The sequence below is a fragment of the Vitis vinifera genome, chromosome 6 (assembly GCF_030704535.1).
Source record: "Vitis vinifera cultivar Pinot Noir 40024 chromosome 6, ASM3070453v1".
In the NCBI taxonomy this organism is placed as follows: domain Eukaryota; kingdom Viridiplantae; phylum Streptophyta; class Magnoliopsida; order Vitales; family Vitaceae; genus Vitis; species Vitis vinifera.
Genome location: NC_081810.1, coordinates 6,836,351 through 6,855,063, shown reverse-complemented (window position 1 = coordinate 6,855,063; position 18,713 = coordinate 6,836,351). Strand labels below are relative to the sequence as shown.

Here is an 18,713-nt window from a genome sequence, read left to right as displayed (position 1 = left end):
AAGAGTTTCTATCCAGTGAGATCCACTTAGATTAAAATAATATAGAGGCAAAAAGAGTTTCTAGATTTACGGCAATGGACGGCTGCATTTCACTGGAGTGAGATCCACTTAACCTCATCGCGATCCTATGTCCGTGATCCGTAGACTGAGGTGCTCTCTCACTCTCGTGCCTTGAGCTTTTAATTGAATACGTGCACGTGTCGTCCGCCTCAGAAATATCAAAGCATGGCTTCCGAATACCAAAAAGCGCCATACTCTCTCTTCCTCTCCCATGCTGTCTGATTACTACTCTTCCGTCTTCTTCTTCTTCATTCTCCGATATTTTCCTCCAGACACGCCAAATCCATTTTTTTTCTCCACCTTTTTACTCATTGCCCTAGCGCTCCGCATATTCCCTTTTCCTCTACAAATATCTTCTCTCTCGCTGTTTCCTTCTGCCTCTGAGATTTTTATTTCCATTTTTTTTTTGTTTTTTCCGCAACTTGCTCCATTCAAAGCGCTGTCTCTCTGTGTATAAAGACTCCGGAGATTTTTACGATTTTGAATTTTCTTAGCATGATTCGGGCAGCTTTGAGCTTCTCAATCTGAGCATCGGAGCTAAGGCGTTTTCGCTCAAGTAATTTTTCTCCTATATGTAGTGTTCAAATTTACTTGTGTATGTATATATAATTCTCTTGTTTCGATTGTCGAGATTTGGTACCGGTGTTGTGTTACTGCTTAGTTGAGGATTGGTTTCTCGGTTTTTTTTTTTTTTTTTTAAAGTCTGTTAGGTTGCTGAGAAATGGTGGAAATGAAAAGGAAATAGAATTTCTAATCCTTGTTTTTTTTTAAAAAAAAATTAATTTAGTTTTTGGTTTCTGAAAAATAGAAGTGAGAAGTTGGCCGAGCAGTTGACTTGTGCTCATTTGACTGGAGGTTATAGTTGAAATTTGAATTCCCTCCGTGTAGTGTTGCGTTTACCCTTTTTTTTCATCATTTTCCCTTATGAATGTAGAATAGATTTTCTAATGGTTTGGTTTTAATTTCCGTTTGGTTGCTGAGAGAAATGGAGGAAATGTAAAGGAAATAGAATTATGAACCAGAAAAATAGAAGATGAGAAGCTGATTGAACCGAATAGTTGAATTAGGCTTTGTGGTGTTAAGATTTTAGTAAATAGTTGAATTCACAATTTCAGTTTATTTTCCTTTGGTTCATTATCTTAGCAACCAAAGTTGAGCTGAAGATATTCCATAGTTTTAAAACTGCTTTTTACTTGAGAACCTGTATATTTTCCTTTTGATTTCTGCAGAGTTTTTCCCTTTTTTTTTGTTTCCCTGTTTCTCATGGATTCCATTGTTGCAACTTACTTTTTATTGAAAGGATGGTGCAATAATTCAGAGACTTTAAATTACAATTTTAGTTTCTGTAAAAAGGAAAAAAAAAAAAAAAAGAAGAAGGGCTATTGTTGCCATAAAATGGTACTAATACTTAGATTCCATTTGACCATGATTTTAGAAGGGCTTTTAGCCTAAAAAGTGTTTTTGAAAAAAAAAAAAAAAAAAGGGTTTTTTAAAATTACTTGTAATGTTGAAAATTCACTTGTAATGTTTTCTAAAGAAAATCTTGATAGGTGATCTTTAAAATACACTTCAACTAAAAACATTTTGAATAGAAACAAGCCACTCTAAATTTTGAACCGTCTATAATTGGAAATTATGATTGGATTTCTTCTATAACTATCCGAGGAAATTGAATTATTTTCTCTTTGATTTGATTAATTTGGAATATTTGAGCATGCTTTTTTTCTATGTTCTACTTTTGGAACTGTTTTCCTATCAAAATAAACAGTCAGCCACTATTTAATAAAATTCTATTTATACACCTATAATTACCCCCCAAAAAAGGGAAAAGAAATAAAAAGATTCACTTTTGTATCTTTGCATTTGCTATTTGATGGTGATCTTTTGTCTTCTGTCCTTCAGAGTATTTCCTAGAAGTTGGTGAAAAAAATTGGTCATGGCAACCAAGAAAGCTAATAATGGTAGTGCTGCGCCTGGCATCCCTGCTGAAATTCCGGCTATTGCTCACCCCTTGGCTGAAGAACCTGCTGAGATTGCATCTAATATCAATTACCATGTGCAATACAGTCCTCATTTTTCTCCTTTCAAGTTTGAGCCAGAGCAAGCTTATTATGCAACAGCTGAGAGTGTCCGCGATCGTCTGATACAAGTAAGACATGTTAGATCTGGAAGTTAAGGAATTAAAAGGACACATTCAGGAGTTTGTACTTTATTGATGCTTTTCAAATTTGGCATAGTTTGAAATAATGCTATTTTATTCATAAAATTGGGGTAGGGAAGTGATGTCATTATTTTACATCTGCAATTTTATTCATTTTTCTAAATATTGATATCTTGTAGATGTATTTTAGATTGGAATGTTTCTGCTAAAATTCCATACGAACTAAATGTAAAATGAGTGATTTTGTCCCTCCCTGGTGAAGAAAAATACGTTGCTTACTAACTTCAGCCTTGTTAATTACTTAATCCTCTTCAGATATGGAATATTGTAGATCTGGTTTTCACCATGATTTTTTTACGTTATTTTCTTAAAAAGATATATAACAAAATTAAAGTGTGCTTGTGAGGCTTAAATGCTTAATATCTGATATTAATGAGATATAATATAGTGAAGGAAATGTTGATTTAAAGCTTTCCGCTGCACAAAAAGGAAATAACAACTTAAATTTTTCCATAGAACTAAACATTGGGATATGTGTAATCAAATTCACTCATGAAAATATTTTAATTAACTGTGCTTTTTTTTTTTTACTTTGTACAATGAATCTTAGCTCTGAGATTATGGATAAATTAGGTTGTTTTCTCTTTCTTATTCACAAAATGCAGCTGGATTAATGATGCCTCTGCTAATGTGTTGATCACTTTGCAGCAATGGAATGATACATATGTTCACTATCACAAGACTGATCCAAAGCAAACATACTACTTATCCATGGAGTATCTTCAAGGGCGTGCCTTGACAAATGCAATTGGAAACCTTAACATCCAAGATGCATATGCTGATGCTTTAAATAAGCTGGGGCATGGACTTGAGGAAATTGCTGAGCAGGTTGCCCCATCTCTTACAATTTTTTATATATAAAACTTTGTTTTTCAAAGATTTTGTCCATGTTATCATGTCAAGACACTGTATCATTGAGATCCTTAATTTTTTAATCATTTCACCATTTATTAGATTTGCCTTTTTTCTTGATTACATGTGTTAAGTTATAGATAATTATAGGCTGCAAAAGCTTGTGGAAGTCTGTAGCAGTTATTGAAGAGTATAGCTATGACATGCAAGATGTAGGTTCAGTTGAATATCATATCAACAATAGTCCATGTAATTAAACTTTATTTTGCTTTGTGGGCAGTTGTTGTCAATAATCAACAAGTCTTCATCTCAACTTTCTGTCCTACAATATGAATCTAGGTCCACCATTTCAATTTCCAGTTCTGAACAAAATGCCGTAGTCTGCATTCTTCGATTGTAGTTTATTTGAAATAATGATATCTCTGCGTTTGGTCTCAACTTTTGAACTTTGATGATTATAAGAAATGATATCTTATAGGAAAAAGATGCGGCACTAGGAAATGGTGGACTGGGAAGGCTTGCTTCATGCTTTCTTGACTCCATGGCAACATTAAATTTGCCTGCGTGGGGATATGGTTTGAGATACAGATATGGGCTGTTCAAGCAAAAGATCACGAAGGAGGGCCAAGAAGAAATTGCCGAAGATTGGCTTGAGGTTTGATTTCATCTCAAATCTGTGTCTAAAATTGTTTATTTTATGAGGTTCTCATGATGTGTAATTATGGTGGTTTTATGCAGAAGTTCAGTCCTTGGGAAGTTGTCAGGCATGATGTTGTATTTCCTGTCAGATTCTTTGGTCACGTTGCAGTCAGTCCCTCTGGATCGTAAGTGTAGTTTCAAGGCTTAGTTTGTCTTTGAACCAATTTAGTTCAAGAATGTCGTGTTATCACTTATGAGGGACCATCATAGTTGTTAAAAACTTACAATACAATGATACAATGGAACTTTTATGGAAATTGCTATATTTTGCAATCCGTATCTTATCTTAAAGTCTACAGTACATATACGATACATGATATGGTATGTGATATAATGATACAACGATATATGCATCTTCAACCATTTTTTATTATTTAAAAAAAAAATCAAATTCAATTTTTTTTTGTTAAAAGAATATATTATATTAATTGTTTAAAAATTATTAAAAGATTAAAAATTGATCATAAAAGGAGAAATAGTTAAAATAATTTTATATGAGAACTACATTCTTGTTGTCAAATGTTATATATATGTCTTTATATATCAATCAACACACATAAATGCATATGTCCAGTTAGAATTTGGAACTAAAAATCACGACTAAAAATTCAAGAAGTTTATTTTTGTAGATTATGTGATGAATCTATACATTAAAGTCATATCTTGTTAATTTGAACTTTTCAAAATTCTAATATTCAATGTTGTTTTTTTTTTTTTTTTTTTGATAGGTAAATGAGAATTGTATTAAAAGAAAGAAAGTATACACGTCATATACAAAGAAAAAATGACAAAAAGGCGCGAAGACACAAAAACTCGTTACCGCACCCTATTGTGAGCCTACCCAATCCACAAAGTCTAACAATGATAAAGATCCACCCTCAATGCACAATCCAACCAATCCCAATATAGATACAAAAAAGAATTTTTAATTGTTTGATCCGTGCTTTCAAAGTTGTCAAAAGCCCTCTTATTTCTCTCCCGCCTTAAAGCCTAAAGCATACACAACAGAGTAGTTTTCCAAGCATTCTTCCTCTTTTTACCCACAAAAGATCCATGCCAACTCAGAAGGACCTCTCTAACTGAACGACTCAACACCTATTGAATGCCAGAAAGTGCAAAGATCAACTGCCATAACAAACGAGCTTTTGAACAATGGATGAGAATATGGTCGCTAGTTTCTTATTCTTCCTTACACAAGTAACATCTATTAGAAATCCTCCAACCCCTCTTTTTGAGTTGATCCAAAGTCAAAATCTTGGCCCAAGTTGCTTCCCAAGCAAAGAAGCTAATTCTCAAGGGCACCCAAAAATTCCAAACAATACCATGGGGGAACGGTTCCACTCTCCTATCGGCCAAGGAGGAGTAGAAGGACTTAACAGAGAAAGCATCATCCTTTGTAGGCAATCATACCATGGCATCATTGGTCTCCACAAACAAGGGGTGTGCTGACAATCTTCCCAAAAAGGCTTGCACCTCCTTTAGCTCTCAACCATGCAGTTGCCTCGTAAACCTAGGACTCCAATCACCATCCTCCCAAAGGTCACTCACCCAAGCATCTTTAAAGGAGACTATGGAATAAAGCTCAAGAAAGGACTCCCTCAAGGATGAATCCCCACACCACTTGTCCTTCTAGAACTTCACCCTATTTCCAAACCCAATTGTAAACCCAGTTCTTGTTTTGAACATCTCCCATTTGCCTCTAATAGCCTTCCACACCCCCACACCATGTCCTTCCCTAACAACTTTAGAACACCAACCCCCCTCAACTTGCCCATACTTGCCGACAATCATCCGTTTCCAAAGAGGGTCCCTTTCACTTGCAAATCTCCAAGACCACTTGCCTAAGAGAGCCTCATTGAGGAAGGTTAAATCTCTGATACCCAAGCCTTCTTGTTGTTTGTCCAACCAAACAATAGCCCATCTCACCAAGTGTGGCTTTTGTTCTAAAGCACCTCCTCCCCACAAAAAGTCTATTTGAATCTTCTCTAGTCTAGCGGCTACTCTCCTTGGAATGACAAAGAGAGACATAAAGTAAATAGACATACTGGACAAAGTGCTCTTCACCAAGGTCAACCTTCCACCTTTTGAAAGATACTGCCTCTTCCACAATGCTAATCTTTTTTGAAATCTCTCTTCCACCCCATCCCAAATCCTAGAGGACTTGGTATAATATTCAATGTTTTCATATGATATAATATAGTTTAACTCTTTAAATCTTAATGTTTTTTCATAAAATTGGTTATATATTAGTCTATATATCATGCTTTCAAAATATATGCATAGATATACAATTTTTTTTTCTTTTTCACCATATAAAAAAACCGATGGTACATGATACGATACAATACACAATATAGAAAAATAGAAAAAAGATACACGATACATCTTATGAGTTAACAGCTATGGGGACCATTAATAGCTTTCAAAGGCTTTCTTATCTTTAAGTCTTAATCTAATTTAGATCAACATTTGCACATTCATTATGTGATTCTTCCTGCTTTTAATGTATTGCAGCCGTAAATGGATTGGGGGAGAGGTCATGAAGGCTCTAGCCTATGATGTGCCAATTCCAGGATACAAAACCAAAAACACTATAAGCCTTCGTCTCTGGGAAGCAAAAGCTGGTGCTGAGGATTTTAACTTATTTCAGTTTAATGATGGACAATATGAAGTTGCTGCACAGCTTCATTCTCAAGCTCAGCAGGTTGGTTATTCATTGCCCCCCTGTGAAAGGAGGGTGCATCAAGCATTTATTCATTGTCCTCTTTATGAAGTTTAATGTTTTGTGCTAGTGTAGGCCCTTTCCCTCTCCCTCATTCTGTTTGAGATGTTGGTGTCCTCTAGCATATGAACTCATTTTACTCTCTAAGCTAATGATTATTTGATGAGCTTTTTTTATTTAATCATTTATCATCAAATTCATGTATTTCAGTTGTTTTCCTGAAGCATACTGACAATGTATTGACATTTTTCAGATTTGTGCTGTTCTATATCCTGGAGATGCTACAGAAAGTGGAAAGCTTTTGCGACTAAAGCAACAATTTTTCCTATGCAGTGCCTCACTTCAGGTTGGTTCCTTCTCTTCTTTGTGATCCGTTATTATTATGTTTATGATTTCTATTGTTTTTCTCAATAGGAGTTTGTTGACTTTGCATCCTACACATCCTCATGTTATCCATGCATTTCAAGATGGATTTGTACTACTTTGAGATTCAAATTAATTATCTTCTTGAAAAAATACTTCTTACTATCCTACACTTTTATTTATTATATTCATGCATCTGGGTGGTGGTGATATGGTTGGCCAAAATTGCAAATGGACAGAGGACTTGCATTCCTGCATAATCATGCCCACATTGCTTATGGCAAGTATCAACCATTACATTTGTTTAGGATGAGAGTGCCCTTCCCTAAATACTTTAGTGTGCCTTAGCTTCATCCTTCTTGTATTTTCTCCTCTAATTTATATTATTATTTTTCATGTGCCTATCAAAAAAAAAAAAAGAGTGCCGTTCTTCCTATGGTCTCTCCATTCTATTCAAATATTTTAAACATGCAATTAAACAATGTACCATATCATCATATTTCTTTTATTTAGCCCCAACATACAATAAAATAAACAACATTTGCCCATCAGAGTTCCATTGAACGGGAGAGAGCACCAGACCTTGATTGGCTCATGTAATTGACTCACAAGATGGTTTCCATTGAAATTTTGTATGTGGGACTCTTGTAGTGCTCTGTTTATGATGGTAGGGCTTATAACTCAAGCCCTGTACAATACCCCCAAAATAGAAACAAGAGCTCATCAAGCTCCAAAGACACTTCTTTAAACATAATCTGAGGTTTTGGTGCTTTTATAAAGGTATACCTATATGCTTAAACCCTGTTTCAGGTATTAGTTAAAGGAGATGTTCATGCTCACGTTACACTAGGTCTTCGTCTTAAGGACAATTTCTGTGCATCCATGGAAGATTCAATGCATTATCAATCCCTAGGTTATAATGATGGCATTTGCAGCTATTAGTTTCCATTCCAAATTTTGTGAATCATCTCTAATCTTGGTAAGAGTTACAGGACATTATTTTCAGATTCAAGGAGAGGAAAGATGGGGGCTCATGGCAATGGTCTGAATTTCCCAGTAAGGTAGCAGTGCAGTTGAATGATACACATCCTACTCTTGCAATTCCAGAATTGATGCGATTACTGATGGATGACGAAGGACTTGCATGGGATGAAGCTTGGGATGTGACATCAAGGTTCACTATGTTTTTTGTTTGATAGAACACTCGCTCATGGGTTTTCCAGCATGACCTTCTTTGTCTGTTGCTTTTTCTTATGTTAATACAACTTTATGGCAAAAATATTGAATCAGAACAATTGCCTATACAAATCACACTGTCCTTCCTGAAGCACTTGAGAAATGGTCACAAGTTGTAATGTGGAAGCTTCTTCCACGCCATATGGAAATCATAGAAGAAATTGATAAGCGGGTAAACTGGCTACCCATTTCTTATTTCTCCTATGTCTGCATATGTTATTTTAAATTATTTGATTACTGAACCACAGACTTTTTGCAGTTCATCACTATGATACGCTCCAGTCGAACTGATCTTGAGAGTAAAATTCCCAATATGTGTATCTTAGATAATAATCCCCAAAAGCCAGTGGTGCGGATGGCAAATCTGTGTGTGGTATCTGCACATTCGGTAAGAGGTTTATTTTTTGGAGAACTAAAAATGCACATACTCTTTTAAGCTTTCCCCAAAATCAAATCTTAGATGGTTTCAAGAAAGCTAAATAGCTGCTCTCACATGATAAACATAAACCATTTTCTCATTCCAGTTCTGATAGCATGGCTATAGTAGGCAAATGATTGCTTAAAAGTTATCATTTGTGAGGACATCTCCTCTGTAAATATGGACCTATTTAATTGTTATTAAGCTTTTTCCCTAGTTTCAATTACAAGTTGATCATAGTAACAAAAACTGCATATGTATTTCTCAGATTTGGCCAAATGGGTCTTGCTGTCATGACTTAATTACACTATTTAAAACCATATATGCATTGTTTCAATCATCCTTTCTTCCTTTAATTTCTCTCTTCCTCTCTTCTCTCTCTGTCTCCATTTTTTTTGCACGTACAAATTTGAAAAGCAACTTTCTCGACCACCCTTGTGCAGGTAAATGGTGTTGCTCAGTTACACAGTGATATTTTAAAAGCCGAGTTATTTGCAGACTATGTCTCTATATGGCCCACCAAGTTCCAGAATAAAACCAATGGCATTACCCCTCGCCGGTGGCTCCGGTTTTGCAGTCCTGAGCTTAGTAACATAATAAGCAAATGGTTAAAAACTGATGAATGGGTTACCAACCTTGACAAACTTGCAAATCTACGGAAAGTACGTATAAAGCTAACTTAAACATATGTAGTTATCATTTTCCTCAAAGTAAATGCTTCCTGTTATTGTAATAATATCAATTCAATACTAATCCCTTCTACAATAGTTTTCCGACAATGAAGAATTCCAGGCTGAATGGGCATCTGCAAAGATGGCTAACAAGCAGCGTTTGGCACAGTACATACTGCAAGTAACAGGTGAAAGCATTGACCCAAATAGTTTATTTGACATTCAAGTCAAGCGCATCCACGAATATAAGAGACAGCTGCTAAATATTCTGGGTGCAATCTATAGGTACAAGAAGTTAAAGGTACACTTCCAACAATGTCTATTGTTTTGCGGTAGTCATGCTCACAAAAAGTTGGATGTCATTTTGATTAGTTTGTTCCTGATTACAATGAATACCAAGAAAAATATGTAGTCAAATAGTGAATTTACTGTCAGTATTGCTATTATCTGTCTCTGTTTATTCCCAACTTCCCTAGTTTCTGTCATTTTTTATGATCCCACAACTTTATGCTATCCATCTTTTTTTCTAGTTCACTGACTTTAGGATTTCAATTCTTGTTCTGGAATTAAAAGAACAGGGAAAAAAAATAAGTTTATTTAAATCCTTCTGTTCATGGCTATTACCCAGACACTTTGGGGTGCCAGATGCCATCATAGGCGTTTGATATGATCCAAACTGTATTTTGAGTAAAATAAAGTTCAGTACAGATTTTGTAGAAGCATTTAGTTCAAAAGCACTTCAATGTTGAACTTCAGAGAAAATATTTCACTAGATGTATTTTAAGCACAGCTGTAATTGATTTTTTTTTTTTCAAAAAAAAATATGATCATGGCAGGAGATGAGCCCTGAAGAACGAAAGAATACAACACCACGCACGATCATGATTGGAGGAAAAGCATTCGCTACATACACCAATGCTAAAAGGATAGTCAAGCTGGTGAATGATGTTGGTGCTGTTGTCAACACTGATCCTGAAGTCAATGAGTATTTGAAGGTAAAATATCTTTAATTAACTTTCCAGATGGTGCAATATAATTTTGTTTGCTCGCACTTGTGTGGCCACAATTACAGTTGAAATGTCTAATGAGTAAGTTTGCCGTTTTCTTGATATTTCATCCTTTTCAACATTGTGTGGTTTTCCTACCAATAGAGGAACATGGAAATTTTTCTGAGTTGTTAAGACTGTTATGGTAATCCAACTTGCTTCAGGTTATTTATTTTTCCGAGTTGTTGATGTTCTTTGTAACCGAATCAAGGTAATTCTCAATTCCTTGTTATTTATTAGATGAATAATACTTGTTTATATATACAATTGAGAGTCCTGAATTAGGAAGGTATTATCCCTAAGGAAACAACCAAATTATGGTATGTACAGATATATACAGCTAACACTCCCCCTCAAGCTGGAGCATAGATGTTGATCATGCCCAGCTTGTTACAAAAGTACTCAACTCGAGTTCCATTTAGAGCTTTTGTAAAAATATCCCCAAGTTGCTCTCCAGTCTTCACATAGCCAGTAGAGACTAGATTTTCCTCAATCTTTTCACGAATGAAGTGACAATCGACCTCAATGTGTTTGGTTCTTTCATGATAGACTGGGTTCGCAGCAATATGAAGAGCGGCTTGATTGTCACACCAAAGCTTTGCTGGCATTGTGCACTTCATTCCCACTTCACATAAGAGTTGATGTATCCATATGATTTCACAAGTAGCCTGTGACATGGCCCTGTACTCAGATTCTGCACTCGAACGGGATACAACACTCTGCTTCTTACTTTTCCAAGCCACTAGATTCCCGCCAAAGAACACACAATAACCTGTAGTGGATCTTCTATCAAACTTAGAACCTGCCCAATCCGCATCAGAAAAACACTCAATGCGAGTGTGTCCTTGACTACTATATAGTATGCCTAGACCAGGAGCCTTCTTTAGGTAGCACAAAATCTGCTCTAAAGCCGCCCAATGCTTTATTGTAGGCGCAGATGTGAACTGACTAACAACACTTACTGCATATGCAATATCTGGTCGCGTCACGGTGAGATAATTCAGCTTCCCAACCACTCTCCGATACCTTTCAGGGTTGTAGAAGGGATCTCCATCATCTGGCATAAGTTGTACATTAGGAACCATCGGGGTAGTACATGGCTTTGCTTCTATCTTACCGGTCTCTTTAAGCAGATCAAGCACATACTTCCTTTGTGATAAGAACATCCCTTTCTTGCTCCTTGATACTTCTATTCCCAGGAAATACTTCAGTTCACCCAAGTCCTTTGTATGAAACTTGGAATGCATGAATGTCTTAAGATCAGAGATTCCTGCATGATCATTTCCTGTAATAACTATATCATCGACATAGACCACAAGAAGTATGATACCAGCAGCTGATTTCTTGTAGAAAACGGAGTGATCTTTCTCGCTCTTGTTCATGCCAAATGCTTGAATCTCCTTACTGAATTTTCCAAACCAAGCACGGGGACTCTGCTTCAATCCATAGAGAGCTTTTTTCAGACGACAAACCTTCCCATACTCCCCCTGAGCAACAAACCCAGGAGGTTGCTCCAGATAGACCTCTTCCTCTAGATCACCATGAAGAAAAGCATTCTTGATGTCTAACTGATGTATCATCCACTGTTGGGAAGCAGCAATAGAAATAAATAGTCGAACTGAATTGAGTTTGGCAACTGGAGAGAAAGTATCAGAATAGTCTACTCCATATGTCTGAGCATATCCTCTAGCTACAAGCCTGGCTTTCAATCGTACCACAGAGCCATCAGGATTAACTTTTACCGCAAAGACCCACTTGCAGCCAACAACTTTCTTTCCTTGAGGCAAATCGACAAGTTTCCATGTATGATTATCCTCCAATGCACAGATTTCTGCAAGCATTGCATTCTTCCAACCAGGATGATTCAGGGCCTCTGTAACAGTTTTAGGTACGGAAATAGAATCTATAGAGGCTACAAGGACATTGGAGGAAGATGACAGGTGATCATAAGACACAAAGTTAGCAATGGAATAGATAGATTTGCAGTGTCGTTTACCTTTCCGAAGGCTAATAGGAAGGTCGAGATCACTGGAAGGATCAGATGACGAAGGAGCTGGTGCAGGACATGTATCGGTTGTCACTGGGCGCCGAGAGTACACCTGAACAATTGGTGGTTTGGCTGGAGCAGGAGGAATATGAACAACAGGACCCGAAGGAGCAAGAGATGCATCAGAATCGACCACACTTGATTGCCCAACAGTTGGTTTTGAATTAACCACTTGATACACAAGCCATTCTTCATCCTCCGCACTTGCAGAACTCGTGGGTGAAGAGAAAAATGATGTGTCTTCTGAAAACCCAACATCCGTTGATACTAGATACTTATTGAGATCAGGCGAGAAACATCTATAGCCCTTTTGCAGTCTTGAGTACCCCAAGAAAACACACTGTAACGCCTTAGGATCAAGTTTAGTAACAAAAGGCCTTGTATCTCTAACATAGCATGTACATCCAAAAATTCTTGGGGCCAATGGAAAAAGTGATTTCTGTGGATGTATTACTTTGTACGGAATATCACCTTTAAGCACTACAGTGGGCATACGGTTGATCAGAAAGCAAGCTGTGGAAACTGCATCAGCCCAAAACTGTTTCGGAACCTTCATCTGGAACATGAGGGCACGAGCTGTCTCAAGTAAATGCCTGTTCTTTCTTTCAGCAACCCCATTCTGAGAAGGAGTATCAACACAAGATGTTTGATGAAGAATCCCATTGTGACTCATGTAATTCTGAAATGAGTTAGAAACATATTCTTTTCCATTATCGCTTCTTAATATTTTCACAGACACATCATATTGGGTTTTAATCTCAGCAGAGAAGGCACAAAAATGAGAAAATACTTTTGAACGATTCTTCATAAAATAAATCCAAGTCATTCGAGAAAAATCATCCACAAAGGTAACAAAATATCGAAACCCAGTTTGAGAAGTAACAGGACACGGACCCCAAACATCAGAATGTACTAGTTCAAACAAAGACTCAGCCCGTTTATTAAGCCTTGGGCCTAAAGAACTACGATGATGCTTCGCAAAATGACACGACTCACAATCTAATGAAGGTAAAGTATCAAACTGAGGGCATAATTTCTTCAACACCGGTAGAGAAGGATGTCCTAACCGACAATGAGCTTCAACAGGAGAGGCAGTACTGACACACGCAACTGGTCGAGGTACCCACTCGTCAAGAATATAGAGCCCATCAGATACATGTCCTTTACCAAATGTCCGTTTCGTCATAAGATCCTGAAACACACAATGATCAGGGAAAAATGAGACACTACAATTCAGATTTTTGGTAAGTTTACTGACAGAGATTAGGTTAAAGGCCAAATTTGGTAAGTTTAACACAGAAGATAACGTAATAGAAGATGTTGGTTTCACAGTCCCAGACCCTTTAATCTCATAGGTAGAACCATCAGCAACAGTAACAGGAGGAGCAGAATGTGTTCTGAAGGTAGAGAAGGTTTTATGATTACCTGTCATATGATCTGTGGCACCTGAATCAATTATCCATTTGTTTGAGGAGGAGACAAGACATGTTTTACCTGACTCTGCCAGAGCACTAACAGGAGTAGATGCTTTCAGTGCGTCTTGATACTGTGAATATTTAGAAAACTCCTCTGCTGTCATTGTGACGATCTTGTTTGAGGAGTCTGAAAATGTAGCAGTATCAGATGTAGCAACATTGGCAGTTTGAATTCTCCGATTTCGATTTTGCAATTTCCTGCAGTTCTTCTTGGTATGGCCAGCCTCATGGCAGTAAAAACACACAATTGTTGTACTTGAATCATTGCCCCGATTTTCAAATGCCCTGTTTCCGCCCCTGTTATTCACCCTTCTTGCATTTTCTGCATTTTCTCCTTTTGCAACGAGAACATTGGTGTGCTGAGAAGATGAGACATTCTCAGTTCGTAGAACTCTACTGAAAACTTCCTGAAGGGAACCAATGTCAGAACCAGAAAGAATCTGAGATTTTGCAGTCTCAAACTCAGATGGGAGACCGGATAAGAAACTCATAACAGCCATCTGTTCCCGTTGAGCCTGTTGTACTCTAACATCCGGACTGAAAGGCATAAGTGCATTCAATTCCTCATATACCTTCTTGAAGTCCATAAAATATGCAGTGAGGGATTTAGCTCCCTTCTCAGGACAATGAAAAGCATTCCATACATCATACATCCGAGATACATTTCCTTTTCCAGAGTACAGAAAATCAAGATAATCCATTAGCTCTTTAACAAATTCACAATGACTCAGCAGACCAACGATATCACTATTAATAGAGTTTTTCATCTGCAGAAATAACCGTGCATCATCTTGCATCCAAAGTTTTCTAGTGTGATCATTAGGAGGTTCCTCAGTCAAGTGGTCATCTTTAGCAACACTTCTCAAATAAATTTTGATAGTCTTGCTCCATTCAATATAATTAGACCCATTTAATTTGTGTTCAGTTATTTTTGACACAATAGGCACTATATCAGCAACAGAATTCTTACTCTCTTCCATGACAATAAATTTAATCTTCAAAGCAATCAGCCAGACCAGAAATTGCAATTTACCACTCCAAGAAGAAAAAGACAAATACCTCTCTTACAAGGTGACAAAAGGGTAAAAGGGTCAAAAGCGTGCGTCAAACCCTTGACTCCCTCTCTTTCTCACCCTGAAAGTCGTGAGTCGTGGCGACCAAGGCGGGCGAAGAAACTCAGATCGGTCCGGCAGCACGAGCCGGAGACAGAGCAGGGCTGCTGACAAACGTGGGTCGTGTGTCGGGCCCGAGAAGAATGGAGGCCGGGGCTTTCAATGATCTCGGACGACGCCGACTGTTTGATTTCTGGCCTGGATTTGAGCGCAAACACGGTGCTGCCGATGAGGAAAGGCGTCGTGCTGAGTTTTCGGTGGGGGGGCTTAGGGTTCCGGCCGAGGTGAAGACCGCGTTGACGGAGAACGGGGCGAAGAGAGGGCGGCGGGATCTGAGAAGAAGGCGACAGCGATTCCACAGTCGTCGATGAATCTTTGCGATCCCTCGACAGTTGATCGAACACGTCGGAAAGTCAGATCGAGAGATGGGACGTCAAATCGGTGAAGAAACGGCGGCCTCAAGCAACGTCGGGACGTCAAATAGGTGAAGAAACGGCGGCCTCAAGCACTCCCACGCTCCGGAAACAAGAATGCGCTCCTCCCTGGGTCGGCGGTGACGCAATCCAGACCAAACACGTAACAGGTTACTGTTCCAGATTGTTAGGAACAAAACCCAAAACCCAGAAAATTCCCTTGAACCAAACGTGGCTCTGATACCATTTGTAACGACCCGCACCCAACCATGTAGATATTGTCCGCTTTGGGCCCAAGAGGGCCCTCACGGCTTTAAAACGCGTCTACTTGGTTAAGAGGAGTCTCTACATATATAGCGTCAGGAACATTCTCCCCTATCCGATGTGGGACATCACAAACACCCCCCCATGCAGACACAACGTCCTCGTTGTGTCCCATGGGATTACGGGACCAAACAGACAAACACCCCCTTACGGAGCCAAACAAACCCCCACACCGGGGTCAGGGATCAGCTCTGATACCATGTAACCGAATCAAGGTAATTCTCAATTCCTTGTTATTTATTAGATGAATAATACTTGTTTATATATACAATTGAGAGTCCTGAATTAGGAAGGTATTATCCCTAAGGAAACAACCAAATTATGGTATGTACAGATATATACAGCTAACATTCTTCAATAGATGCATTTTCTATTATTCCAAACCAGATTTTTAATTTGTTTATTTTTATTTTCATTTTGCACTTCTATAGTATGTGGCTATTGTTGGCACCTGTCTTTTTTCATTTAAGACATTGTGTAATGGAATTTGACTACCAAAAAAATTCAAATAGTAGTAGTTTTTGATAAAACTTGATCGACATTTTAAGATCTAAAAATATTAGAATGTGTAGTATGCTATGTCTTCCTTAATATTTCTATTACTATATTCTTCAGAGTGTGCTTTGTATGTTTTGGCTTTTTAAGCTTTTTTATATTCAGCAATCTTTTTTTTTTAGTATATGCTACACTTGCTGATGCATCCATAACTGTAAAAAAATTTCAGGTTGTTTTTGTTCCAAATTATAATGTGTCTGTGGCAGAGGTGCTTATTCCAGGAAGTGAGTTGTCACAGCACATCAGCACAGCTGGCATGGAAGCCAGTGGGACAAGCAACATGAAATTTGCACTCAACGGTTGCCTCATAATAGGAACATTGGATGGGGCTAACGTGGAAATCAGGGAGGAAATCGGGGAGGAGAACTTTTTTCTCTTTGGTGCCACAGCAGATGAAGTCCCTAAGTTGCGCAAGAAAAGAGAGGCTGGACTGGTAAAACTGTGATATCCTTATGTTCAGCAAAAAAAATATTTGCTTTTGCATTAAATGACTCCTGATACTCTGAATCTTTAGGTTCCTATAATTGGCAGATGACTTCTTATCCCATTTGAGAAATGATGTTGGTGCTGAAAATTTTGATTTATGTTTTAAAGACATGATTTGCCTTCTCAACATATAAATTGGTTAAGGGGGTTAGGGGTTTAGATTGAATAAAGCCAAAAGCAAAATATCCCACTACCAGAACCAAAGCCAGAAGCCAAATATGCTACTACCAGAACCAAATTAAGTACCACACGGTTGTCTGTTAGCTTAGTGATCATAAAACCTTCATGGCTGCTAGGGTTTTCAATGCTTCAGATTTTCTGTACCTGCAACTAGAAGTTTCCTATCTTTTCACCTATGTTATAGTGAATTTTTTGTCTAAATAATTTGATTTTTTGTTTTTATTTTGAAACATTGTTACCAATGCTGCTTTTTTTGGCCTAAAATATTTTGGTGTACGTACTAGTGATTCACCATTTTCATTCTGGTCTGACATTACTCCTTGCTGATCCCCTACAGTTCAAGCCAGATCCCCGGTTTGAAGAGGCCATGCAATTCATAAGAACTGGAGCATTTGGAAGCTATGATTATAATCCACTCCTCGAGTCTCTAGAGGGAAATTCTGGTTATGGTCGTGGCGATTACTTTCTTGTTGGTCACGACTTCCCTGGCTACATGGATGCTCAGGCAAGAGTGGATGAAGCCTACAAGTAAGAAACTAACGCTCTCCTAATCTTTAAATATAACAACGCTCTGTACATCAGATTTTACTTTATATTAAAAGGAAGCAAGGAAAGGAAAGCTATAAAGTCTTAGAGTGCGTTTGGTAATGATTTTAGGAAATGTTTTTAACCTTTTTAACATTTTAAAATTTTTATTTTTCATGTACTAAAAATGTCAAAAACACTTCTTAGAATTACTATCAAACACCCACTTAATATAGGTATAGCCTTAAGATTGATTTCTAGAAAAACTTCAATAGATAAAGAATATCTCCTATATGATCCAAAACACCTAGAAAAACTCAAGCAGAGGAAAAAATATTTCCTATACGATCCAAAATTGCACTTTCTTCAAAGAATTTAAGGACGGAATCTCACAAGAGTTGACCTCAGAACTGGCTTAGGGGCTCTTCAAACATTAGTATTGGACCTGGGTTGCGCTTCAATCAAAATGACCAGATGCAAGTAAGCTTGGATAGAAGCTTTTGAATATGGAGCACTAATGATAAAAGCTTGGCCTGAGCTTTGACCATGTTTGGTCAAATGAAAGCTAAATGCCTAAGTCAGGAGTCCTTCTCAGAGGTTCTTTTTATGCCCCTAGCTGAAGGCAATGGCCTTGCAATATCGTGTTTCTCAACTTCAACATTTGTTCTGAATTTCTAAAACATATTTTGCCTGCAGGGATAGGAAAAGATGGCTAAAGATGTCTATATTGAGCACTGCTGGGAGTGGCAAATTCAGCAGTGATCGAACCATAGCTCAATACGCCAAGGAAATTTGGAACATAGAGGAGTGTCCCGTTCCGTAACTCTTTCCCAACACCTCTTCAATGCCGCATTTCTACGATCACCCATCTTTTATATAATAATGTTACATATATCACACATTCCAATAAGAAAGTTCGGGGGAAAAGGAAGGCTGACACTGCTTGATAATTTCCACCATCATCCTGTCTGGTTATTATTTTATTAAACGTGTGACTTCCTTATTTGCTTCTTCTTCTTTTATATTAACATTATTATTCTAAAAATACAAGTTTTTGGAACAGCACTAGTAGCCTAATCCAGATTCAAAATTTGTAAATAAAAATATTAAAATTCTGGATATACGCTGGTGCTTAATCATCTTTAGGTTAGCTTTGGATAATTTTTATTGATGGTCCCGGCGACCACCCATAACCAGGATTATATTGTTAACATATAAAGCTATTTTATACTATGTTACAGTGCATATAAAAACAAATACAAAGTATAATTTTATAACTTAAATATATTTATATATCATTTGTCCCAC

At 37.5% G+C, this 18,713-nt stretch overlaps 1 protein-coding gene across 1 annotated transcript; it reads left to right on the top strand.

The window, feature by feature from the left end:
* The first annotated feature begins 31 nt into the window (after positions 1-31).
* On the top strand, positions 32-18,467 carry LOC100251865 (alpha-glucan phosphorylase, H isozyme). Its single transcript, XM_002280696.4, has 16 exons — positions 32-616; positions 1,963-2,209; positions 2,930-3,109; positions 3,612-3,788; positions 3,872-3,957; positions 6,347-6,536; positions 6,808-6,900; positions 7,910-8,091; positions 8,208-8,325; positions 8,413-8,541; positions 9,015-9,233; positions 9,340-9,543; positions 10,079-10,237; positions 16,384-16,647; positions 17,218-17,408; positions 18,102-18,467. Exons 2-16 carry the CDS (start codon positions 1,997-1,999, stop codon positions 18,226-18,228), a joined length of 2,532 nt encoding a protein of 843 aa, XP_002280732.1. The 5' UTR covers positions 32-616; positions 1,963-1,996; the 3' UTR covers positions 18,229-18,467.
* Positions 18,468-18,713: the final 246 nt, after the last annotated feature.